Source organism: Vanessa cardui, chromosome 4 (assembly GCF_905220365.1).
Source record: "Vanessa cardui chromosome 4, ilVanCard2.1, whole genome shotgun sequence".
NCBI classification, from domain to species: domain Eukaryota; kingdom Metazoa; phylum Arthropoda; class Insecta; order Lepidoptera; family Nymphalidae; genus Vanessa; species Vanessa cardui.
In genome coordinates this window covers 6,817,856-6,844,154 of record NC_061126.1, presented here as the reverse complement: position 1 = coordinate 6,844,154, position 26,299 = coordinate 6,817,856, and the positions used below count along the sequence as shown (strand labels likewise).

At 33.2% G+C, this 26,299-nt stretch overlaps 5 protein-coding genes across 6 annotated transcripts; 3 read left to right on the top strand and 2 right to left on the bottom strand.

Annotated features, from left to right (window-relative positions):
- Positions 1–963: 963 nt before the first annotated feature.
- Positions 964–1,626, bottom strand: LOC124544225 (cytochrome b-c1 complex subunit 8-like). The gene is made up of 2 exons (XM_047122691.1): positions 1,373–1,626; positions 964–1,114 (listed from the first exon to the last, which is right to left on the bottom strand). The coding sequence occupies exons 1-2, from the start codon at positions 1,524–1,526 to the stop codon at positions 990–992; spliced, it is 279 nt and encodes a 92-aa protein (XP_046978647.1). The 5' UTR covers positions 1,527–1,626; the 3' UTR covers positions 964–989.
- A 1,385-nt stretch (positions 1,627–3,011) lies between these two features.
- On the bottom strand, positions 3,012–8,069 carry LOC124544188 (ethanolamine kinase). The gene is made up of 7 exons (XM_047122646.1): positions 7,722–8,069; positions 7,506–7,642; positions 7,177–7,360; positions 5,605–5,693; positions 4,810–5,036; positions 4,265–4,493; positions 3,012–3,331 (listed from the first exon to the last, which is right to left on the bottom strand). Exons 1-7 carry the CDS (start codon positions 7,854–7,856, stop codon positions 3,265–3,267), a joined length of 1,068 nt encoding a protein of 355 aa, XP_046978602.1. The 5' UTR covers positions 7,857–8,069; the 3' UTR covers positions 3,012–3,264.
- A 300-nt stretch (positions 8,070–8,369) lies between these two features.
- LOC124544224 lies at positions 8,370–14,066 on the top strand. Its single transcript, XM_047122690.1, has 4 exons — positions 8,370–8,396; positions 9,227–9,413; positions 12,961–13,323; positions 13,721–14,066. The coding sequence occupies exons 1-4, from the start codon at positions 8,370–8,372 to the stop codon at positions 13,843–13,845; spliced, it is 702 nt and encodes a 233-aa protein (XP_046978646.1). The 3' UTR covers positions 13,846–14,066.
- Positions 14,067–19,023: 4,957 nt separating this feature from the next.
- LOC124544161 (cytochrome b-c1 complex subunit 8-like) lies at positions 19,024–19,684 on the top strand. The gene is made up of 2 exons (XM_047122619.1): positions 19,024–19,291; positions 19,532–19,684. The coding sequence occupies exons 1-2, from the start codon at positions 19,138–19,140 to the stop codon at positions 19,624–19,626; spliced, it is 249 nt and encodes an 82-aa protein (XP_046978575.1). The 5' UTR covers positions 19,024–19,137; the 3' UTR covers positions 19,627–19,684.
- A 4,184-nt stretch (positions 19,685–23,868) lies between these two features.
- Positions 23,869–26,285, top strand: LOC124544156 (UDP-N-acetylglucosamine transporter). 2 transcript variants are annotated; one of them, XM_047122615.1, is made up of 6 exons: positions 23,869–24,004; positions 24,242–24,371; positions 24,644–24,754; positions 24,859–25,073; positions 25,393–25,662; positions 25,790–26,285. In XM_047122615.1, the coding sequence occupies exons 2-6, from the start codon at positions 24,317–24,319 to the stop codon at positions 26,150–26,152; spliced, it is 1,014 nt and encodes a 337-aa protein (XP_046978571.1). In that variant the 5' UTR covers positions 23,869–24,004; positions 24,242–24,316; the 3' UTR covers positions 26,153–26,285. The 2 variants fall into 2 exon arrangements, with proteins under 2 accessions (XP_046978571.1, XP_046978570.1); XM_047122614.1 differs by lacking the exon at positions 23,869–24,004 and having other exon boundaries at positions 24,032–24,371.
- Positions 26,286–26,299: the final 14 nt, after the last annotated feature.

Here is a 26,299-nt window from a genome sequence, read left to right as displayed (position 1 = left end):
TGGAGTTTGTTTCATAGACAACTACAATTATATTTCAATAAATACAAATATTTGAAAAACACTGCTGCAAATAGCATTTATATTTGCAGCTGTTTCTCAGCAACAAAAAGTATGTAATATAGCACTGGCGTACATTGTAAATTAATGGTTGAACCATTGTAACATTACTTGTGCATTAATAATGTTAAAGCTTAGTAAAAGGATGACTTAAAATAATATGTTTTATTATTAGATTTAAGATCCTCTTCGAACAAATATAGCAAAATCGATTTTTATTTTTAGACATGTTCCCTTATTGGAAATGAAACAATGTCCATACAAGTCATCGTTCACTTAAGGATTTAGTAAATAATTGAAATCAACATCTTTTATTCAATATGTAAAATATAGAAGCATCACACTTACTTATTGATTTTCAAATTAAAAACCATTACCACTGGTTCGAAAAAGAAAATCTTGACCTGCGAATAAGCGTAAGAAACTCGGCGGGCAATTTTTTGCCAATGTGGTTTTTTCGATAAAAATAGGTATCTAACTGAATATAACTTGGCTTTCGACATGCCGAAACACATTTGATGACCAACTAATAAGTAGTAAATTAATTGGATGTAGCTGCTTAATCAGCAGGGTTCGGTTGCTGACGTGACTAGGTCGACGTACTGATTCTACATTTTTATATGTTAATTCATATTAAAAATAAATGAAATGTAAAGAATTATGCGTGGAATTGATCTTCTTTACATGAAAATTAACACAAAACCAAACTATTCAAACGTACGTTAAAAGATTAAAGTAAACTATTCAAACATATAATAAAATTATATCATGTTTTAAAACTAAGTTGGGAAAAATAAAAGTAATGAAATCGATAGTTTTCGGAAAAAGATTTTATTTTCAATTACAACTATTTTAAAAATAATTATTCATTTCCCAAATGAAATAACTATGTAATTACAGTAGTAATGTGTATTGCTTCTAAAAACGAAGAATTATGTATCATTGATATAGTCTTCTGGTTTTTTTCTCAATCTTAGTCGATGATTTTCTTCTACACTTTTATAAATTATTATGGCACCTAAGAAGGCTAAAAATATAATAAGTCGTAATATAATAACTTTTCATGAAGCATCAACAACTAGGGGTTGTAGTTAACTAAGGGGTCTGAGTATATGTTATGTCTCTTATTAATATCTTAATTATACATGGTAAAATGCAAAAGTAAGGCGCTGCCTGCTACCTAAATTTAATTGGGTAGCAATTATATAGTGATAGCAAAAGGGGATCCCTAAAACCTGAGCAGATATGTGGAGCGGAGATACCACACACTCAACTACCGATAATTTACTACGTAATAGTGGGAAAAAAAACTTACGAGGTAACCAAGTTAATATAGTCGCGCTAGTGCGAGGAATGAAATTAGGAATACCATATTTAATAGCACGGGCAAATGGTTTCTGTTCATGGGGTGATATTTGGTAGTATATTATTCCTCTAATAAAGGCCAAATTGCCAAATTCCTTTCCCATTTTAATAGACCTCTTTTTTCGTTTATAATTTTAAGGTAATTTTATTCAACTCTTATTTGTTGCTGAGACTGATCAAAAATATTTATGAAACAATTTAAAAATTGACATAATTAGTCATAGTTATATAGTTATGTCATTATTTTTAAAAACGTTTTCCATAACCAGAAACGTCTGAAGGAAAAGACTGCAAGATAACTGTCGAGTAAAATGTTGTTCAATCACTAAATATTAAGTAATTCTTTTTTGTATTTTATTTTTTATAACTAATAGCACATTAATTGTAAAGTATATACTTCCTAGATTTTAAATCACAATTATTGGTATAATGACATCATTTAAGTAACAGTCTTAACACTAAATAGGTATCAATATTGAAGTTTTAATACCATTATGATGTGTCAATACCGTAGAACAACATCCTATCTAATTTGACAGGATAAGAATTGCAAAATTTTGGAAAACAAATAATACGAAGCATCATAAAAGTAATTGTTTATTTAAAATAAAAATATAATAACAAAGTATATAAAACATATTTAAACAACAAAATATTCATAAAATTTTAAAAGTTGCCATAGTTTCGAGATATTCTGGAGAGGTTACTTCTCCGTCAGTCATTGCGATTCACAATATTTAAAACATTTGAAAATGTTTATGATATGGTAAATCTCACATTTGGTAATAGAAAAAAAAAATTAAAACTTGATACTTGTTCTTATACCTGTATTATTCCTAATATACTTTATTTTTTTTAAATAATTTGAATAATAATGATTACGATATAATATGTATGTATAATATTATGACATAATCTTTGAATATATAAACTTCTTATACTAGACTTTTAGTCTAGAAAATTAAAGGGATACTGCAGTTGCTATAAGTAAGTTGGAGAAGGGAACTGCTGGCAGTTACATGTTACAGAGTTGAATATATTAATGAATGTGAATACATCACTAAGTGTTGAGGTCACATTTTATTTTTGATGTAATACACATTATAGCCATGCTATCGTTATTAATTATTGTATATCAATAAACATATTATTTCGAAACGAAAAATATGTGCACGTCACACATCAACAACTTTGTTCCGATTATGTGTTCATAATTAATATTACACAATATATACATCAGCATAACATTGTACTGACCCACTGGATTTCGCATAAAGACCAGAGTGGATATTTTGGTTCGTCGATTTCAATCACTGTTTTAATCTGATCAGTAGATCCACTAAAAATATATTATAGAACTTTTTATTATATCTTGTACATTATATTATTTTTATTATATTAAAAGTTACAAGATCGAATATGAGCTATTAACAATTTATTTAATTTCTCTCTTTTCTTAATTAAAGTTAAATACATTATGTACAGTACAATTCAACATGCATGTACAAATTTCTCCATTTTCAGGGGAAAAATGTTACACATTTGTATTATATGCTTAAAACAGCCTACGCCAATATACAGAAATGTCTCAAGTTGTCACTTTACAGAGGGGGTCCGTAAACAAACGTGCACAATGGCCGCAATAGAAATGGGGGTAGAAATGACTGGCAGCTATGTAGTTTGGACGTAGGTCTGGCATTCGAAGACTCTTAGGCGATTAATCTATTATCTAGATGATATATAATCAAAGATATATTCACTACGTCACTTAATATATTATGTTATTTTCTTACAATATAATATTCTCATATATTAATAATCAATCAAACTCATAAGCCTTCATCACAGTAGCTCTTTGTAGATGGTGTCCTTTAGTTCGTAATACCTGTTAAGTCGTATTACGGCATATCTGGAAATATACAAATTAATGTTACTTAACAAAAATCGCAAGTTCGGTTCAGAATACACATGGTAAATATAATCTATTAGATAACTTGAAAATGGAATATTTATAAAATTTTGGATATTATTGTTATAAGCAATAATTAACCGTATATTTCTCTGTTATTTATTAAGTCGGTAATTTAGAATAATTTTAGTGGAGGTTGAAGCGTTGAGTACACAAAACACATCACAACGTAAAAACGTGCCATAAACAGCGCTGTGTGAAAAATACAGGAAAAACGCCATTCACTATTTTTATAAATATATTTCATAAACAATATAAATTTTACAATGTTCAATACCTACTTATAGATAATGTTTTCTTGTCAGGCGTCAGGGTTAACTAGTTTGTGGTAATTGATATTTAAGTAACCTCAAACGCAATTGCACTCATAATACCGAATCAGTCTTATGTGTTTTAAAAGAGCTTATGCCGGATTAGCCGCCCTCACGAGACTTTTTAATGGGATTGTGAATCAAATATTTATATAAACTACTTTTTTAATGGAAACCATTAAAGAAGCCCTAAATAAATGTTACTCGTAATCAACTATTGTTTTCATAAAATTCTAGATTTCAGTGTAAATTGAATGCTGTATAACCTTTAATATAATTAGGTGTAAATTATTTCTGTCAAAACTAAATAAAAGAGCCGATTGCCTTCTATAGAATGTTTTGCTGAAAAACATGTATAATTTTTGACAAAAAAAAATTAAAACCAGGCTAAATGCACAATATTTAGGTTCAAACTTTATTTTATTTCAACCAAACTCTGTGGTTAACCAAATAAATACTTACTCAATAGGAAAGATGCGATATTTTTATTTTTGTGTTTATTTTAAAGAACTCAATATAATTCTTATAAAACTCAATATAATCTATAATAAGTATAACTAACCTGCAAAAATCAAAATCAATATCTGATAGTTCGCACTGCACCAAGGACCACACACCCCACATGAAATGGGAAGCTATCGAAAGTTGTTGCACTTCCTTATACAGTTTTTCAATATCTGCATAAGGCGGCGATTCATTGTCCAAATATTCTACAAGGTATTTTTCGATCCAATTCATCTGAAAGTCTTTGCTGGGATGCCGATTATAATCGATATCATCAAGAGATATACCTGAAAAAATCGGTTTGTCTCATCTGAAACAAAATCGTCTTGATCTCTCTATTGTACTAAGTGGGTTCATTCATATATAAGAATGGAAAGATGTCTTTAAAATGAAAATGTATAGTGTATTACATATTTACTCTATGTCAATATTGATAACTAAAACAACTGTTATTCCACAGTGATTGTGTAAGGCATGACTGCCAAAGGAAAATTACAAATTCCAAAGTTAGTGTCACCTTGATAGACGACCACACTTACTGCGTGCTTAGTTGCCTGTTTTGCTCAGTATATATATTAAAACAATATCACAAAAATAACTTACCAACAAATTCGTTGAAATGATTTGCTATATCAAATGCTTGATAATTATATGAAGCATATTCATAATCTATAAACGAAATCTTCCCTTTAGATTCATTGTAGATCACGTTTCCTAGAAGCAAATCATTGTGAGCAAACACTATTGTGCTCTCAGTTCTTATTAAGAGTGACTTTAAGCGCTCATATTCTATCCTCAGCCTTGTTAGTGATCCAAAGCTACTTGCAAATCTACAACAGTTGGTAAAATTATTTTATAGTTAACAAAACACTACAAAAATGTTGTTATGTTAAAAACACAAATGACCATGCTGTATGAAAATAATAGTAATAATAGAATTAAAGTTAACTTTGTTCCAACAACCATCATCTCTCAAACAAATGCTCTATTTACAGCAACATGATTATAGTAAAACACTCAAAACGAATTTTGCTTCACTGTAAATTTACTCACTTGCCAACTTTTGTGAATCAAGTGATTCCTACTTAATTGCATTTTCTAGTATATCTATAGATGTTTCATCTAAAACTAGGCACATATATATTATATAATAATATTATAAAACATTAAAAATTATCTCAATAAAAATTTTTAATGTAATTTTTTTATGTTAAACATATAAAATGTTTCATATGTTTTTATGAAAACAAGAGTAATTGGTTCTTTATTTGAATGTTTTTTTAATTACATAGGAGTAAATAAAAATGTATCATTATTTAATCCATAAGAAAACTATAACTAAAATATTTAAATTTTCACTATATTAATGCACTATCTGTAAAATAATCTAATGATTACCTTTCATGTTTATTGGCATCTGTAAACTTCTCTGGGATTAAACTTAAGAATTGTTCTGTTTTATCCCACACCATGGGTTCTTTTTTTATCTGTAATTTTTAAAAAATATATGGTTATGCATTTATCCTATTTTTTTTAAATTTAAGTTATGCTATAAAATAGTATCTTTAATTACTCCATTTATCATCTCCAGTAATGCTTTTTAATTATTGCATAATTTTTATATATTATAATTTTTAAAATGACTGCATATTTCTTGTTAATAATTAATTCAGTTTTAGGGCTTTGTGCAATAAAATTTAAAAGGAAATTAATAATATATAATTGTTGATTAATAAATATTAATAAAATTACTTTATTTTTATAAACTACTTAATATTCCATCACACATGATGAAATATTGAGTAGTTTATAAAATTAACTAATATGTTTATTATTTTTTTAAGATGGTCCAGACGAAAGCTTGATAAATTAAAAGTAGTTGCAAGTTAATTGGTAAAGAATATTTTTAATTGACTATGTATAATTGATCCAGCCAATAATGTACAACAAGATAAACTTTCGAAAGTAAGTAAAATATTTGAGTAAAGTTTTATTATTTTACATGCACAAATTTTTGAAGGTATTCTCACTATATCGGCTTTACAAAGATTAGTAAATTGGATTTAATGATTCTAAACATTTTATCTAGTTGCTAGTCTATACTTAAAAGATAAAATGGAGAAAACAAAACTGGTTATGAGATAAAATTAAAAATAATGTAATCTAACTAAGAAGTTAAATTTAAGATAAACTATTAGCCTTTAGATAACATCAAATGAAGTATATTCATATTTTGGTTAAATATTAATTATTTAAAACATAGTAAACAAAGTATATGCATTTATAAATAATTTAAAACAAAAAAATCCTTTTTTTTTTAATTTAGATCTTGTTAAGAAATTTTACTTACTAATTACTTGCACTATTAATTATTGCTCTATTATTTAATGCTTATGTTTTTATTAATGCTTTCTTGTTTGAATGAGGTTTAATTTCTGATTAAAGTATAAGGATTAATTCTATACTCCTCATCTTTAAGTTAATTCTACATTTATCCCTGCCTCAGTTTAAGTTGTTAGAAGTACTAACTAACTAATGATCAATCAGCATGAAAATTCATTAAAATAAAATTTATGCATATTGTAATAAATTATTATTTGATTTTTTTATACCTAATGTTATAGTTCATGATCATTCATAATATATGTTTTTTGTTTTGAGTTGAAGGTTTTGAAATCTTTTCAACTACACAAAGAACAAGCAACATCATAAAATTAAACATAAAAAACAGTGTTCTTTATTTACATGTGACTTAACTATGGAAGTTAGTTTTTGTTAAATTTTATGTATGAATAACTAAAGAGTTAATTTTGCTATTTAAAAAAAATACATTTTTTACTAGTAGAAAATAAAAATAGAATCAGGAAATCAAAATTACAGCTATAAAAATAGCTGCTATTAGTTTAATTTTCGCATACAAGTTTTTAAGGTAAGCCTAGGTGTTATAATATTTTCTATTCGAATACTTACTTCCTTTCCAAGTTCAATTTTGTGCATTTTTGCCATTTGCTTTGCAACAAGACTTGATATTTTTGGATCAATCGCTGTATCTGGACTTAGAGTAACTCCAGGATAGTACTCATATGCTAAACCATTTTTGAAAACTCCATATATTTGCGGAGCCAACCCAGTTTTATTGAGAACTGTAATGTTTCTGAAAATTACATTACATTGAATGTACAAGTTTATTAAATAATAATTAACATTACACTTTAAATAATAATTTCTACCATCATATTCACTGAAAAATAATGTAATTTTTTAATTTTATATGATAAGGCACTTCACAATTTACTTACCGGACTTCAGCATTTCTGTCTATTAGCAAATCTGTTTTGTTTCCATAAATTCTTACAAGAACTATGTTGTTTTCGCTGTCTTGTTCAGCATTAAACTGACAAGCGACAAGCTTATTCGTAATTCCATCAGTAAAAACCTATAATTACAAAATATTCCTCCTTTATACGTAAAAGCAGTCATCAAAACAAATAATAATTAACGTGACAATTTCCAACCTTGAATTTAATATTTTCCGGAGTCCACTCTGGTCTTAAAAATGAAAGAATTTTCAATATTCCAGTAAAAATATCATTCTCTTGAATTTCGACCGGGATAAATTTATGACCAACTGGATTACAAATATGAGACATATTCTACTTCTTAAAATCTTTACTGCTCTATATCTTAAACGCGTAATGTCTTTCAACTCTTAAACATTTCATATGCGTGCACCGTGTCTAGTATCTCGAGTTAAAGAACGAACCAACTACGGCATAATTTATATATTCAAGACGTCAACGTACTATTTATCTTCAAGGCAATAAAATTTATCAAAGGAAATTTGAATGATTGAACCATACGTATATGTCAATTCAATTGTCAATTGTCATTACAATTTTCAAGAGGCACCGTGCGTAGCGATGGCTCTGCCATCTCGTGACTCATATTCAAAACTTTTACCCTCAATTTCAGAAATTCTACTGTCAAACAACGGAAAATATTTTTGACTTATCGTGTTAATTTTTGATAATTTGAGCTATCGAAATGTATTGTTGTATTTCTGGATGCCGTAATACATCCAAAAACAACTTTAAGGGTGTAAAATTTTACTATTTCCCTACTAATAGTACTCTCATGCCATGGCTTAGGGATAAAAGAGTGAAATGGATAAATGCAGTTATAAAACAAACGTAAGTATACCTTCAAATATTTAAAAAGTACTATTTGATTTTATTTTTATAAAAATCACCAATTTTGTGGGTAACTGTTATGGAAGACAGTTTAATTATATTTACAGACTTGACAGCTGCCAGCCTGCCACCAATGTGTCTGGGAAGTTTCTTTTTTTACTCGCACGGTGTCTCTACTGTCGGGATTATAACGCCCTCTATTGTTTCTGCACGGTGCCTAGTGCGTAATTCGTTTATAGAAAACCCACGTGACCACTAACACTAGCGCTCAAGGTGACGAAATTTAACACGAATATTGTGAATATTATATTGTTGGAGGAAGACTAATATTTTAATTTAGCAACACCACACCTGCCTATATAAGACGAGATATTGGCGATAAGAGCTCATTCATTCGTTAACTTTTGAAGTGTGCGGAAGCTCTGCCCGAATAATTACCGATTACTAATTTTTTTATGTTTGTTTAATTTTGTTTAGTCATAAATTGTGTATGTACTTGAGGCCGAAGGCCAAATAAATCTTTTTTTTATTTTTATAATTGTTTGATTTATAACATCAGAAGTGGGATTCGAAGGCTGTTATAGCCGTAAACACATTTCTGGTGCTATAGATGAAACTTAATTCTACCCTCCCACGCGGTTTAGTAATTTAAATATTCGGGCAAATGCTTCCATCAGTGTAATGTCGAACAACGATAAACGTAACAAACGAAGACGTCGAGGACAAACTCCTCCCAACTCAATGGAAGAGATCCTGACCAGACTTCGCGCTTTGGAGGAGCAGTCTCGTGCGTCTGTGGAGACGCAAGCATCAGGCAGTGCTGGCACTAGTCGCGCTGTCGCGCTGCAAAGCGCCGCACCAGCAGCCGCATCGACGCCTGGGGCGCCGACTCCGCCACGCGGCCACGTGGTTACGCCGCCACCGACTCCGCAAACCAGCCAGACGGGGTTATCGCAGTCCGAAGATGTGGTGACGAATGCTGCCGAGCGGCTCTTGACCGCTATCAGCTGTGCTCAGGTCAGATCCAATCGATATTTTGTCTCTGATTTTGATCCGAGTGTTCATGACTTCGACACGTGGTGTGATGAGGTAGAAAGAGCGCGTATTTTGAACCAATGGGGCGACAAAGAATGCCTTGCTCGCATCGGACATTGCCTGAAAGGGGAATCTCGTACCTGGCTTAGCCAATGGACAAGTGATATTCGCACATGGTCCAATTTCAAACTAGAATTAAAAGCCTTATGCCCACGCTCTGTCGATGTCGCGAATGTTCTTTATGACGTTATGCGAACAGAGTCCGACAAATACTCCACATACGCCGAATATGCACGTAGATCGCTTTTAAAGTTACGCATAGTTAAAGGTCTAAGCAACGAGCTACTTACTGCCATTATTATACGTGGAATCGTAGATCCACAAATCCGCGCTATGGCTATTAACGCTAAATTATCGCCCGATTCTATAGTGGAGTTTTTGTCTAGCTTTGTTAAACCTTCTAACAATTCAAATAGAAAAATATCTACTAACTATAGTCGGTTTGATAAATTCTCTAATAATAACAATTTAAATCGCAACCTTTTAAAACGCAAATACAGTTCAAACGATTCAAAATCAATTAAATGTTATCATTGTAAGCAATTTGGCCATAAAAGTGTAGATTGTAGTAAACGATTGAATACAACTACAATTAATAATAACAACGAAAGAGCAATCGCGCTACCGGTAACGTCTCATGTTGATGTGTTGAAGTGTACATTTTGTAAAAAGGTAGGTCATTCCGAGAATATGTGTTTTGCCAAAGAACGGTCGAGTTCACGAAACAATAATGGTGTTAATTTTTGTCGCGAACTTGTGGGTAGTTATAAAAATCGTGATGTAACAACCGCTGTTATCTCGGGAATCCCGTTAGATGTTTTGATCGATAGTGGTTCATGTGTCTCTCTAATGTCGAAAAATATTGTTAAACATTTTTCATGTCAATTAAGACCTACAAATCAATTATTACGTGGCTTAGGTGGTATGGAAGTGAAATCAGAATCGTATGTAACGTTGCCCGTTGAATTCAGTGACTTAACAATAGAAATTGATTTTTATATAGTCGATGGTAGTAATTTAAATGTACCCGTAATTATTGGCACCGACGTGTTAAATAGAAAAGGCATAACATATGTTAGGACCGGTGATTGTCAGCGTATAATTCGTAGTGAACCTATTGAAAGCAATATTTTGCCAGTAAATTCAGTTTGTTTATCCGAACAAGTAAATACGTCTGTGTCTGGAAAAGATAGAGAACGATTATTAGAGATTCTAGCCAAGTATTCAAAATTCTTTTTAAGTGGTACCGCGATCACAACTGTAAAGGATAGTGAAATGCATATTAAACTGACAACTAATGTACCCGTTTATTATAGACCCTATAAATTATCACACGATGAAAAATTAAAAGTTCGCGAAATAGTTAAAGATTTGCTTAATAAAAGTATAATTCGTGAATCTGACTCGGAGTACGCTAGCCCAATTCTATTGGTGAAAAAGAAAGATGGTTCTGATAGAATGGTGGTGGACTACCGTGCACTGAATCGAATTACTGTTAAAACTAGACATCCCCTACCGTTGATTAATGACTACATAGACCGATTAGGTAAAGCTCGCTGGTTTAGTTCCTTAGATATGGTATCTGGGTTTCACCAACTTAGAGTTGCTGAGGAGTCTATTCATAAGACGGCATTTGTTACCCCGGAAGGCCACTACGAATATTGTAAGGTCCCCTATGGATTAGCAAATGCACCGATTTTTTATCAGAAAACTATTGCTAAGACGCTAAAATCCTTTATTGAGGCTGGACAGGTTGTAGTCTATATCGATGACGTACTTATATTGACACAAAGCACTAACGAAAACCTTATTTTATTAGATTCGGTAATTAAAACTTTGACAGAGGCAGGATTTTCTATCAACTTAAAGAAATGCACTTTTCTAACCAATGAAATTGAATATCTCGGTAGGATTATACGCGATGGTCAGGTTAGGCCGAGCACTTATAAAATTGACGCGTTAGTTAAATCACCACCCCCGAATAATGTCAAACAGGTGCGGCAATTCCTAGGCCTCGCTGGGTATTTTCGTAGATACATACCTAATTACGCGATTAAGACCGCGCGCATTGCAGCCCTAACTAGGAAGGGAATAAATTTTGACTGGACCGACGAACATGAAGACGCACGTCAGGAAATAATTTCTTATTTAACAAATGAACCAATTCTAGCTATATTCGACCCTGACTTAATGACCGAATTACATACTGATGCCAGTTCAATTGGCTATGGCGGTATTCTTATGCAAATACATAAAGACGGTTGTAGGCGGGTAGTCGCATATTTTAGCAAATTAACTGCCGGCGCGGAGTCCAAATACCACAGCTATGAGTTGGAGACCCTTGCGGTAGTAAAATCATTGCAACATTTTAGACAATATTTAATTGGCAAAACTTTTAAAATAATCACAGATTGTAATGCGCTAAAAATGACGCAACGCAAAAAGGATCTCCAACCCAGAGTTGCAAGGTGGTGGATGTATATGCAGGATTTTGATTTCTCGCTAGAATATCGTAAGGGCACACTTATGTCACATGTCGATTATTTAAGCAGAAACCCGGTCAATGTTGTCGATATCATTCGAAAGCCCCAAAATTGGGCTCAAGTGGCACAAGCAGGTGACGAGGAAACCATTTCTTTGTTAGAGAAATTAAATAACGGTGAATTAGATAATACGCGTTATGTAAAACGTAATGACCTTTTGTATTATAAATACGACGTCACGGGTGAGCAAGCGCGATTCTTGTGTTATGTACCAAAAGCATTTAGATTAAGCTTGTTACGCGTTTTCCACGATGAGCATGAACACATCGGTATAGACAGAACGATTGATCTGATCCTACGGCACTTTTGGTTCCCCGGTCTAAGACGATTTGTTGCGAAATATGTCACACACTGCGTTATCTGCATTTCTCATAAACAAACTCCCCGAGCACCTTTACAACCTATATCTTCGTGGCAAAAAGATTCGGTACCATTTGACGTGTTACACGCCGACGTACTCGGGCCGCTGAGAGATAGCGATGGTCATAAACACGTACTCATTATAATTGATGCATATACAAAATATTGTTTACTGTTCGCGTTAAAACGCCAAGATAGTAGTGAGCTAAAGCGTGTAATAACTCAAATTGTATCGCTGTTCGGTAGTTTTAAAAAGCTAGTGTGTGATAGAAGTCGTATGTTTGATAATTACGAATTTATTAACTGGATATCTGGTTACGGTGTCGAAGTGCATTTTATTACTCCCGAAATGCACCAAGAAAACGGCCAAGTTGAACGTTACTGCCGCACAGTACTTAATATGATAAGGGTTGAAGTAAATTATAATAAAAATGATTGGTCAAAAGTATTATGGAAATTACAACTAGTATTAAATATCACTAAACATAAGACAACCCAATACTCGGCACTTAATCTTCTCATCGGCACTGATTCGACTACTCCGTTAATAAATAGCTTGATTAAAGACATAACCTACGAAGGTTCAAATCCAAATCGCTACGCGACCCGCGAATTAAGACGGCAACGAGCTGAAGAGCTTATTCGCGATAATAGAAACAAACAAGATGCTTATGTTAATAAAAATAGAAAACCTCCTAAAAAGTATCAAGTAAATGACTTGGTTTACGTGATCAAGAACTCTCAAAGCACCGGGAAACTTGACAGTGGTATGAGGGGCCCTTATAAAGTAACGAAGGCGCTCCCTAATGATAGATACGAAGTCCAATTGTTGGCTGGTGCCTATGGCAAAACTACTCAGGTAGCTGCAACATATATGGTTTTATGGAAGGGTGAATGGACACCCGAAACTTGTGCTGCATTTTTTGAAGGTATTTACTTGTTGTGCATGAGTTGTTATTTGTCTTTACTTAATTTATTTATTGTGGCATGTAAATGTGAGACGTGCTAGTGGAAAAGACCCATGTAAAGCCTGTGCGCGGGGTATTGGGTTGACCACAATGGTTTCGGGGGTGAGTCAGTTGCGCAGCTGACAACAGACCTGTGTAAATCCATGATGTATAGGTATCTGGGGTGACCTACTATAGACTGATGTAAAACCTGTTCGTACACACGACTTTGTGCGAGGTATTCGGTTGCGTGGGAACAGACCTGTGTAAAACCTATGTAGTCTATTCAAAATGGCTTATGTAGTTGACAAATATATGCCTTGTTGAGTAATAGAACAGACGTGACTAATGATGGATTTTTGTGTGTTTATTTCCTCAGAAACCAATGATGACAATGCTGAGCAGTTATCGGATGTTGTGGGTGTTACCGGTCCATCCACAAGTTCATCTGAGGGCTTCGGGGACGCAGCCCCGTCAGGAGAGGCCGTGTTGGAGGAAGACTAATATTTTAATTTAGCAACACCACACCTGCCTATATAAGACGAGATATTGGCGATAAGAGCTCATTCATTCGTTAACTTTTGAAGTGTGCGGAAGCTCTGCCCGAATAATTACCGATTACTAATTTTTTTATGTTTGTTTAATTTTGTTTAGTCATAAATTGTGTATGTACTTGAGGCCGAAGGCCAAATAAATCTTTTTTTTATTTTTATAATTGTTTGATTTATAACAATATAATAAATAATCTGAATTTGTGACATAAACGTGAAAACAATGCTGATACTAAAATAATATACTACAGATTGACATTATATTCTAATCGATGTGGTCCCAGATTAGAATATGACCTTCCCAACTCTACCCGTGGGTGTCGTAAGAGGCGACTAAGGGTACATATTAGGGCCCAGTGCATATCACCTTCACTTTGGGCTACCCGCACGGTGGCGGGTAAACCACCACGAATATTCCCAAAGAGGGTTAGCGAGCAAGCGGCCGGCTTTAAAGACTTTTAAAGGGCTAGGGCGTACCCCACAGGCGTCGCGCAGGGGCAACACCCGGCTCCTGTGGGAAATGGACAAGGGTTGTCGCACCAAAACTGGCGGGTACGACGTAAGAAGCGAGCTCGAAGTGTAAGAGAGCTAGCAAATGTTTTAAAAAGGCAACGGATAAAAGCAGCCTGTCTGCCTGTCCTTATATATATATATATGTATTAAAAATAAGTATATATATTAATAAGTTATTCTATTGTGGAAGTGATGGCAAGAGAAATGGTGTGGGTATAGTTTTAGATAGTAGGTTGAAAGAATATGTGGTGGCTGTAAAAAGAGTGAATGATAGACTGATAGCGACTAAATTGATTGTCCACGCCACAGTCAGGCTGTGAGGAGAGCGTGAAAGAAAGGTTCTGGGAGGAATTTGATTGTCTGCTGAGGAGTTTACAGGATAGCGAGGAAGTCTACGTGGGTGGTGACTTTAATGGCCATGTAGAAAGAGAGAGTGATGGATATGAGAGAGTGCATGGTGTCTGTGCCTTTGACCTGGCTATAACAAACACGTGGTTTAAGAAAAAAGGAACATCTAATAACCTATAAGAGTGGCCACCACGCGACACATGCTATGCTGTGTCAAAAACTGTAAGGTGCTGCCAGGCGAAGCATTAGTCACACAATACAGACTTGTCCTAATGGATTTTAAATTTAGGGTCTCGCCCAAAAACAGCCAAATACGCCCCCCTCGCAATACAAGATGGCGTTTGTTAGAGAATGATGAATGTGCTAGTAGATTTAGGAATCAAGTAGTAGAGAAAATTGTGGAAATGAACGATATGAAAGAGAAATCGGTAAATGAATGTTGGAATGAGATGGCCAGGTACATGAGGAAGGTCGAAGGTCAAAAGATGTGTTTGGAGAGTCGAAAGGAAAAGGTTTGATAGATAGGGATACATGGTGGTGGAATGACGAAGGCCAAAATGTACTGAAAGAGAAGAAAGTGGCATTTAAAGAATAGCAGGTTTTAAAAAATGTGAATGCATGTTTGAAAGATGAAAAAAGGATGTTTATAAGGAATTTAAGAGGAAGCAAAGAAGGCGGTAGCATTTGCCAGAGCCAAGGCACAGAAGAGGTTGTACAACTCACATATATCAAATGCATGAAAGATGAGGCTGGTAAGATTTTATGTATAGACGACGAAATAAAAGAACGATGGAAGGCCTATTTTGAAAAGCTTATGAATGAAGAGAATAACTGGAATGGTATTCTACAAGAGGTGCAAGTTAATAAAGGATTAGTAAGAGAAATAAGCATGTATGAGGTAATGACAGCAGTCAAAAGCATGAAAAATGGTAAGGCTTTGGGTCCAGATGATATATCAGTTGAGGTATGGAAGGTGCTAAGGAGTGAAGGGTGTATTTATTTATTTTATTTAAAAATACTTTATTGCACAACACATTACACGACAATGGGTAATAGAGAGACAAAAAACAACAAATGGTGGGCAAAGGCGGTCTTATCGCTTATAGCGATCTCTCACAGACAACCTTTGGTGACAGGAACTTAAGACGAGAGAACAGGTAAGTGCAAATAGAATTAAGAGATAATAACTATAATTTAAGTAGACTAATATTACAGTATAATAATAAACTACACATAATTACATCCAAATAGTACACATATAATAATATAATATATATTATATATCATAATATATACATAATTATAAACTACATATTATTTCATACTTACATACATTCTTGGGATATGGACAGATAATAGTTTTTCAAGCGATGTTTAAAGATGGACAAGGATTTCGATTGCCGAATATCGTTGGATAGTGCATTCCAAAGTTTGACGGTTTTCACAGTAAAAGAGCTACTGTAACTTTGTGTCCGGCTGCAGGGCGTTACAAGCTTATTATCGTTACTAGAACGCAGGTTGAGTATACTGTCACACCCAAGAAATTTGAAACGTTCGGTGTTGAACGGTGTATGTGGTTGACTTTATTCTTCAATAAGTTGTTGCATGAAGAAACCATCCCACGCGAATGGTGCAGTAATTAACTAGTGCCCATCTTCAAAATAAAGGGGATGTACAGGATTGCAACAACTATAGAGGGATAAAGCTCATGTCACATACTATGAAAGTATGGGAGAAGGTAATAGAGAGAAGATTGCGAGAAGACAGTGAAATTACCCAAAATCAGTTTGGGTTTATGCCAGGTCGAGGGACAATGGATGCCATATTTGTACTTCGCCAATTGTGCGAGAAGCACAGACGTGCTCACAAGAACCTGCACATGGTGTTCATTGACCTCGAAAAAGCCTATGATAGGGTGCCTCGTGAGGTGTTATGGTGGGCATCGAAAGAGAAAGGTTTGCCTGGGAAGTTTGTGGAGTTAGTCCGTGCTATGTACAGGGGATCCTGTACCTACGTTCGATGCGGAGGAATGAGGAACATATTGTGAGAAAAGCCTTGAGCATGGATGTGGACGGATATAGAGGTAGAGGACGACCAAGGAAACGATGGATGGATTGTGTGATAGAGGATATGTTTAGAAAGAATGTAACTTGTGAGATGACGTCTGACAGAGAAGTATCGAAGGAGAAGACATGCTGCGCCGACCCCAAAATAATATTGGTATGAGGGCAGGAGGATGATGATTGACATTATATACAATATTCACATCATTTTCAGACCATACCATCATATATATTCGCCGTTCGTACCGCAGTTCGCGCCGCCGATCCCCGTTGGCAGGCCGCAAGATGGTCAGACGCGAAATACATTTTCCAGTTACTCATCAAAATTTTGTCCTACTTATATTTCGGCGGTTTTAAGAGGTAGCGCCTACATATCTTACTTTATAAGATACCTATACCTATACTTATGACTTATCAAATGGCCTATACCAAATATCTATACGCGGACAATAAGCAAGAACCCTGTCATCGTGTGACCTAGTACATTCGCATTACAATTTACTGGTATGAGGCCAATGTAACATTCCCCTCGTATCACATCACATCATCAGCCCGTTTTTGTCCACTGGTGGACATAGGCCTCTCCAAGTGTACGCCAATGTGATCATTCTCCGGCTACTCGCATCTAGCTCCTGCCTGCTCCCTTACATATACGGTTGTCGGTTCTACAACAAATATTACCAGCCCACTGCCACTTCATCTTACTAATCCTATGTGGGCTATGTCGATGACTTTGGTACTTTGACGGATCACATCATTTCTGATGCGATCTCTCAGAGAAACGTCAAGCATAGCCCTTTCCATAGCACGTTGAGCGACTTTAAACTGGTGGACCAGCCTTGTCGTGATTGTCCACGTTTCAGCTCCGTATGTCATGACGGGTGGGACGCACTGGTAGAAGACTTTCGTCTTAAGGCACTGTGAGATCGACGATGTAAAGATTCGACATAACTTTCCAAACGCTGCCCAACCCAGCTGAATTCTTCTATTCACTTCAAGGTTGTTTCCAACTAATCGCAAAGTCTGCCGGAGGTAGGACGGTACCGTGTATCGCAGTCGGTTCCGGTAGGACATATTCATTGAACATGACCTTGGTTTAGTCCAAGTTCATCCGCCGAGACGACGAGACCGATACGTATAGAAGAATCAGCCTGCTCGTTCAGCATTTGCTGTAGGTCCTGCAGCGTTTCTGCCACGATAAGGATGTCATCTGCGAATCTCAAGTGAGAGATGTATTCGCCATTGATGTTGATGCCACGTCCTTTCCAGTTCAGCGTCTTGAACATATCCTCCATTGCATAAGTAAACAATTTGGGGGTCCCCTTTTATACTCCTTTATAACTAATAAAGGAGCATATTATTATTGCTATGCGAGAACCAGTACACGGACAAGGGACATGAATTTTTTGTTACCTTAGTTACCAAAGTGGATGGCTCATTCAGGTTGCATGGTATATCAATATTTTTAACATCACCAATGTCTAAGGGCCGCGATGACCACTTACCGTCTATTTGTACACGCTTATTTTGTGTGGATTACATGCAAAATACATAACTTAAGGTTTTCTGGACCGTTAATAACTACAGAGACGTCTTTAATTTTATGTCTGGTAGCATTCAGTAATTACTTGTCAGATCAATAAGTTCCTAAAGACTACAGACTAACCTGACAAGCCTGATTCCTGAATCATATAACCAGGGTTGCCAATGTGTTTTTCCCAAATTGCGGGGAATCGTAAGTCGATTGGGGATTAGTTTGGGGATTTTCACAAATGGGGAAAATGTGGGGAATTTATACTTATGGGTTTCATACCAAAACAATCAGTAATTGATTGTTTACCCGTCTTTTAATTAGTACAACAATTGAATTGTAGTCGATTATTAGTTAGCATAGTAACAACAACACACTATATACAGACATGAACCACTAGACTAGTTTGATTCAACAAAAAAAAAAGATCGTCAGTACCATGACCAGTCTCCTGCAACGAAAAAAAAAAACGGTATATGCATATGATTTAACGAAATTTGCCTCGAAAATTGGATTTTATTGTTAGGAAATGAAAAACAAACATACAAAAACATGATTTATTTCCTTTATTTTTGTGTGGGGAATTGGGACATTTCTTTCCTCCAATTTGGGGAATTTCGCTAACATTTTTGGGGAATTAGGTGAATAGGCATCGGCAACCCTGCATATAACACAGAACACACACCCATGCAGTTAAAGACTGTCAAGTGTCATTTGTCGATCGAAACAAAAATCTGAAAACTGTAGATTACATAAGTGGATTTAAATTTGGAACATATTTTGAATTAAAATGGGAAAGCACTTTGGGGAACTAGCAAAGATTAGAGGTTTAATTACCTATAAATTATCGCAACATGAGCAACGTGCTTATGCAGGAGCTATTTCTAATGGCTTACCAAATATCTTCCGTAGATTCCGTGAAAGTGTCTTCAGAGTAGCCCCACGTAAGTTTTTAATTATTTGATGGCCTTTAAACCTGTATACTACTACGTTAGAATGTAACAATATACGTCTTCTCAAGATATTATTAATTATATTTTGAACACATGATGTGTGTTTCCTTAAATTGATATTTCATTGAAATATGTTTTTATTTCAATAATATCTTTTGCATAACATTTATTTTATTTTGACGAGGCAAAAATTATTGTACATATTTTAACACAGTTATGTTTTTGTTGCAGCCTTCATTATTGCATACCTAGTCTATGAAGGAGTAGAAAGGGAACATGCTAGACTTGGCCGTAAAAATCCCGCAGATTTTGAAAATGATCAGTAAATCAAATAAAATGACTGTAGTATATTTAATTTAATAAAATTATTATTGTTATCATGTATTTATTCTTTATTTTACCTTATTATTAGAGAAACATTAAAGGAAATTTAATTAAAGTTAAATTACATTTGAAACATAAATTTTATGTATTTTCATTTAAAGTAACTAATTTAATTAACAACTAGTTATGTGTTAGTTACAGGAGAATTTTAAATTGGAATTTATTATAAGTTATTGAATATATTAATGTAAGCTATTAACAATGACAAAGAGTAAAAGAAATACCTAAGGTGAGGTTAGTCATTTTTACTTTTCCTTTACTAAACAAAGACTGAATCCATATTCTGCAATTTCGGCGGCCACTGGGGATGATCTATAAGCCCTTGGTCAGCCCTGCTGGCCTATATGGATCAAAGTGTTGGGCAAAAAAAAAGATGAATGTAAGACAATTGCATGTAGTGGAGATGAGAATGTTGACAGGAATGTGTGGTGTTATGTGAATAGATAAAGTAAGGAATAGATGAGAGAAATTCAGAAAGTGGCACCAATAACTGAGAAGTTGTGTGGAAGCCGGCTGTCATGAAATGGGTATTATGCGTAGGGATGAGGATCATTTTGTGAGGAAGGTCTTGAGTATGGATGTGGATGAATTGTGTGAAAGACGATATAGCTGGAAAAAATGTTGTACTATGGGAGAAAAAGACATGTCCCCTAATAAAATTGGGATAAGGACAAGAGTATGACGATCATGTTATTAAAACTAAATTTTATTTTACTCTAATAGTTTTCGACTTTGATTTAAGTAAAAAAAATATTTATATTTAAGTAAATAATTTATTTATTAATATTTAAAATGCATGATTTAAATGTTTTTAAATAGTTTTTTGTGTGTACCATACATTTTGGTAGTTTTCATAAAAAATCAAAATAAAATACACAGATTTAAATGTTTGAGATTGTTTATTAGCCGAATTAGCCGATTTCTTGAGACTTTTTAAAGGAATTGTAAACTTAAAATTTATCAGTTACTTAAACAAAACTGTACAGAAGTAAAGTCTCTTTTCAATTTCGGGTCACTTTATATTTCTAGTTATATCTCTATTTATGTTCTATATTAATGATCTTCCTTTCTATGTTACGGTTATTTGCGATGTAGTGTTTTTTTGCTGACGGTACTTCATTAATGTGGACTAGAAAAAAATGTGAATGGTGCATTATCATAGACACTACACACACGACTGGTTTACAGTAAATAATTTAGTATTGAATGTTCAAAAAAAAAACATGTTTTTACTTGAGATAACACGGATTATCCTGTAACTATCCGGTAATTGGCTGAATTGGCCGGATACTATTCGGCCGGATGTCTATCCGGTCGAATTAAATAAATAATTCTGAATGAAAGAAATATATTTTATTTTTTGAGAAGGTAATTATTTGCTTTATTTAGTTAGGCCAGCTTCAGAAAAGACTTTCTTTTTCTTTCCGGATAGCTATCGGACCACATGGTCGGTTAAATATCCGGTATCCGGCCAAACTGCTATCCGTTACATCTCTAGTTTTTACTCTACCCAATGTTAGAAAGCAAAATTATAATATATCTTTAAACGGTGGCCGTCTCGATGTAGCCGATACTACAGCGTTTTGGTGTGTTTGGTGTCAAAGATGGAGTCTTCCTTTATCGTCCCCGACGGGAAGAGTCAGCTCCGCAGCATAAGCGGTCAGAAAAGTTAGACAACTAACAGTTGACACCGTATATTTTGGTTGTTTCCACAGTTTTATGATATATGGCATAATGCTTTGTTATGGGTAACGCTATAGATATCGAATCTGTTTTTATTTTACAAAAGAGAGAAGTTCGGTCTATTTATAATCTTGGAGCTAGAAACTCTCCTCTGAATGTTTTTAACAAAATAGGAACACTCACTGTTGCGTCACAATATATTTACAACAACATCATATTGTATATTAATGGTAACATGCAATTATCATAAAATCAGATCAACAGAAAATTGATCACTTTGATATAATATGAAAAAGAGTAACTACTGAGTTTGGGATTGCATTAGAAATTCGCATCCCGAATTTAAGGTTGGGGAAGGGGTGTGGGGTAAGGGGGGTGTAGGTACTACACCACCACTCCCCCCGCGCGGAAATCATTATTTTTTTTTTCAATTTTTAAATTTCAATACTAAAATCATCAAAATTCGTACTATATTTTTTTTCCTATCCTTAGCTACTATAACTATCTACTATTTTTGTTGCCGGAGTGGCCTCGCCACTCCTGTGCCCCTCACAGCTGTTAATTTTGGGTGAAAAAATAGAAACAACAATAGGTATATTTTAGAAATTTATAAGAACCATTTATCTGTATATATACTTGCGATAAATGGATCTTTTTTTATATTTTATGTTATATTGTATTCTATTATCATGTTCGTAAAATCTTCTGGGTGATTATTATTTTCTTTACAAAAGAATCACTTCACTACTAAATTTAATTAAATTTTTACACGTTTTTTTTTTACTATAAATGAATATAGTATTTGTTAAAATATAACACCGAAAAAAGCTAATAAACATAAAAATAATGATTTAAGGTTAATTATACTGTAAAATATCGATCCATTACACGTAACTTTAAACGCACCTTAAAAAAAACTATGGATTTCCGCGGGTTGGGAGTGGTAAATTTCGAGAGAGGGGAACAACCCCTTTAAGAAACAACCCCTACTATCATCAAATTCGGGATGCGAATTTCTAATGCCGACCCCTGAGTTTCTTGCCGTTGCCGGTTCTTCTCGGTAGAACCAACTTTCTGAACAGTTGGTACCTTCACTTAAAATAAAAAAAAGTTGTTAAATGACGATTGAAAAGTGGTTGTAAAAGCCTACTTGAATAAAGTATAATCATTAATTTTATTTTGATTTGAAATATAATTTAGTGAAAAAAACATGAATAAAGAAAATATAATTCATATTTTTAAAATTTTTAACTTTCAGTGTAAATTGAATGCTGTTTCAACCATAAAAATGAGTTTGAGTCATTTTTGTGAACACAATATAAACAAGCAGGTTGCATTCTCTAGGATGTTTTGATAAAAAAGTATACTTTTATTTTTTTTAAAAAAAAATAAGGAATGAAAATCAGGCTAAATGCTGTTAAGCTTCAAACTTCATGTTTCTTATTTTAAACTATTTACATCGTTAGCCAAATAAATACTTGAAAAATTATAAAGTTCAAGTATTTCATTACTGGAAAACATTATTTTTAAAAATTTAATTTACTATTAATTAACATACCGCACTAAGCGCTCACAAAGTATTGCAGGAAGACATACAGTCGTTGCGTGCTAGACTCACAAACACAGTTATCATTTACGTAAACGGCTTTAGCAGAATAGCTTACCAGCTATGTTAGCTATACCTAGCTAACACGTTTTAAACTGAAGTTAAACCACCACTGTTCTCCAAGTTTACAATAATAATTTTTGTATAGGTAGTATTTGCGACTTGTGTGTCATGTAAAGTTGGGCTTCAATTTTTGACGCCAAATTTAATAATAAATTTACTTAAGAAATCGTACGTATGATTGGTATTTATCTTTTTAAATATTTAACTAAAAGATTAAACATATTCAGTATTTACTATGGGTATATTCAATATATTACCATTATTTAAGTAGTATTAAGATTTGTATGCCATTTTATTTTCCAAAAATATACGTATATGGAATAAATTATGTAATAACATCACGTTGCTTAAAGGCGTTTAACTCGACTTGGTATAGTAAAAAGTTGTTATAATCACTATTTTTTATAAGAGTTATTGTAGTAATTAACTACTTGTAAATTTTACAATTCCAGTCAGTTCGGGTCATTTTTAAGCATTTAATTTGTTGTCATCTTCAATTATGCATAGTTTCAGTTTGAGTTTGTGCTTAATTTCGCTCCATCTGTCTTTTGTTTTATAATCTGAGAATTAAATTTATAATTAGTTTATTTGTTCTTATTTTAATACTATTTTTACGCAGTGTCCATTAAACTAATCCAATCACTGATATGTCATTCTTTCAATACTATTGTTTTGTTTGTTTTACAAAATTTTAATAAATTTATTATAGTGAGTAAAGCCTAGGAACAGCCTTGTCACAAATGACAAGGCCACAAGGTGAAAGCATTTTTATTTTTACTATAAATACACCTTAGCTTTCCGTGGGAAGTCTGTATTCAATGCCAATAAATCTGTATCGTTATACTCTATGTTATTTTGTCTGACAGTTCTCAGTATTCAGTTGCCATAATTCGATGTTGTTGGTTTCGCAGTTTATATTTTACCGCTATACCGTATAGTGCTACGTCAACAAGTTACTAAAAGCATAAGTAATTGTTATTATTGTCAATGTTTGCCCTTTTTTAATAAGTATATCAGTTTTATTTTAAATGATACCTATCCATGTAAATTTTCAGCCAATATTCTTTTTAATAAATAAATGTAATTAGATTATAAATTTAACCTTATCTATACCTTGAAATATAGATGTACTAAAATTACTTGTGCTCTCGGTATTTGAAAAGTTTGTCCTTTCTATGAAGTCCACAAATGAAATCAATCTACAGGATAAACAAGAAACTAGTGAAGATATTCAAGAAGAGGCAACTGTGACTGTTGAAACACAATTGAACCCTGAGAACATGGATGAAGATAAAAAGTCCCAAACTTATTCTCCTAACAAACGAGTCAATTATGGTTAGTAATGTATGGAGAATCTCTATACATGTTTTGTGTAAATATTCATTTGCATGGCCTTGCTTTCTAAAACTCTAAATGTTTACCTTATCAACATACAAATGGTGTTATTTAAAGATTAATCCAAATCTTTGAACTGATTTTAATCAAATATTCATATTAGATCCTAATCTTGTTATTAATATCATTTTATTTAATTTACTAGGAATTTTGATAAGATAAACAAAATTCACGGCATATTATAAGATTAAAAATGTTTTCTTTTAATTCAGGTTACATAAAATATGTAAGTCTAGCAGTATTAACAGTTCAAAATGCAGCCCTAGGTTTAAGTATGAGATATGCTCGAACACGAGATGTTGAAATGTTTTATTCATCAGCAGGTAAATAAACTATATATAATAATAACTTCATCATCATATATGAGAAATAAACACAATAAGGACAATTACAAAATAATCAATTTTAATCAAACAATTTTTTATAGCTGTGCTGATGGCAGAAATCTTAAAATTGGCAATATGCATAGTGTTAGTAATGAATGAATCTGGAAGTATTATAAGAGGATCTCGAACCATGTATGCAACAGTCATATTAAACTTTAAAGACACTCTTCATGTTTGTGTGCCATCATTTTTATATGTAATTCAAAATAACTTACTCTATGTCTCAGCATCTAATTTAGATGCTGCTACTTATCAGGTAATAATATTGATAAATCACCTATTTTAGTAGTACAGTACATACTGTGCAACCTGAAAATATTCCTCTTGTACTGTTAATATAGGTCATCAGCTTTTCAGTTATGCTGTGGTATCCACCATGTAACATAATTTCAATCAACATAATGTTCAAAATTGTCCATCACTTTAAGGACATTTACTTCACTTGCTTTTGAATCTATTATAATTGGTTAAGATAATTACTATGAATAAATCTTTTTAACAGTCACACTAAAATATTGTTTAGTTTTTTATTTTTTTGATATTTTAATAAAGCCACATGTATAATTTATTTTTAGGTAACATATCAGTTGAAGTTATTGACTACAGCCATTTTTGCTGTCCTAGTTTTAAAAAGGCGATTAAAAAAATGGCAATGGTGCGCCTTGGGTTTGTTAGTGGCAGGTATTGCTCTTGTGCAACTGTCCTCCACGGGAAAAGCAAAAGATTCTTCCAATTTACCAAAGCAATCAAAGATACTTGGTTTTGGGGCAGCACTAGCAGCATGTTTTATATCTGGTTTTGCTGGTATATACTTTGAAAAAGTTTTAAAAGAGTCTGATATATCTGTAAGTAGATCAAAACTCAATGATAAATATTTTTTTCATTCAAAAGTGAATTAATGTTACTTTTAGTTTTTATTTTGAGTGTATAATAAATATATTGTTCCTTTTAAAAAATATATTAATTTTGCAGGTATGGATGAGGAATGTGCAACTAAGTTTAGCATCAATACCATTTGCTATCATTACGCATGTTGTAAACAATGGTAGCATGACAAATTTATTGAAAGGATTTGATGGCTTTGTATGGTACTTGGTAGTATTGCAGGCAGCTGGGGGCTTGATAGTAGCTGTGGTAGTCAAATATGCAGATAATATTCTGAAAGGCTTTGCAACCTCTGTTGCAATTATTATTTCATGTATAGTTTCGATATATATCTTTGACTTTCAGTTGACTGTACAGTTTGCTATAGGTACTATTTTTGTAATAGGATCAATTTTCTTGTATGGTTATGTCCCTAAAAAACCAGAAACTCGGACATCATTAAGTGTATGATTTTTGCTGCTATTTGCAATTATGTGTAAATAGCAGTTTGCCAGTACTTATAGATTTAAGTGAATTACTCTAAGAAACATGTATTCACAATATGATCTTAAATTTATTTTTATGCCTTTTTACAATATTTTATTATACAATTACAGG

Excerpts from the sequence above, each read along its gene's own strand:
- LOC124544225 (XM_047122691.1), bottom strand. The coding sequence starts at position 1,526 with ATGGGAAAGGAATTTGGCAATTTGGCCTTTATTAGAGGAATAATATAC. Across the intron at positions 1,115-1,372 it reads TATATTAACTTGGTTACCTC|TTATTATATTACGACTTATT; the intron begins GTAAGTTTTTTT and ends CTTCATGAAAAG.
- LOC124544188 (XM_047122646.1), bottom strand. The coding sequence starts at position 7,856 with ATGTCTCATATTTGTAATCCAGTTGGTCATAAATTTATCCCGGTCGAA. Across the intron at positions 5,694-7,176 it reads AAATTGAACTTGGAAAGGAA|ATAAAAAAAGAACCCATGGT; the intron begins GTAAGTATTCGA and ends TAAAAATTACAG. Across the intron at positions 3,332-4,264 it reads ATTGATTTTGATTTTTGCAG|ATATGCCGTAATACGACTTA; the intron begins GTTAGTTATACT and ends GTATATTTCCAG.
- LOC124544224 (XM_047122690.1), top strand. The coding sequence starts at position 8,370 with ATGGATAAATGCAGTTATAAAACAAAC. Across the intron at positions 8,397-9,226 it reads AATGCAGTTATAAAACAAAC|TCGCGCTGTCGCGCTGCAAA; the intron begins GTAAGTATACCT and ends TGCTGGCACTAG. Across the intron at positions 9,414-12,960 it reads CCGCTATCAGCTGTGCTCAG|ACATAACCTACGAAGGTTCA; the intron begins GTCAGATCCAAT and ends GCTTGATTAAAG.
- LOC124544161 (XM_047122619.1), top strand. The coding sequence starts at position 19,138 with ATGGGAAAGCACTTTGGGGAACTAGCAAAGATTAGAGGTTTAATTACC. Across the intron at positions 19,292-19,531 it reads TGTCTTCAGAGTAGCCCCAC|CCTTCATTATTGCATACCTA; the intron begins GTAAGTTTTTAA and ends TTTTTGTTGCAG.
- LOC124544156 (XM_047122614.1), top strand. The coding sequence starts at position 24,212 with ATGAAGTCCACAAATGAAATCAATCTACAGGATAAACAAGAAACTAGT. Across the intron at positions 24,755-24,858 it reads AATGTTTTATTCATCAGCAG|CTGTGCTGATGGCAGAAATC; the intron begins GTAAATAAACTA and ends AATTTTTTATAG. Across the intron at positions 25,663-25,789 it reads TAAAAGAGTCTGATATATCT|GTATGGATGAGGAATGTGCA; the intron begins GTAAGTAGATCA and ends TTAATTTTGCAG.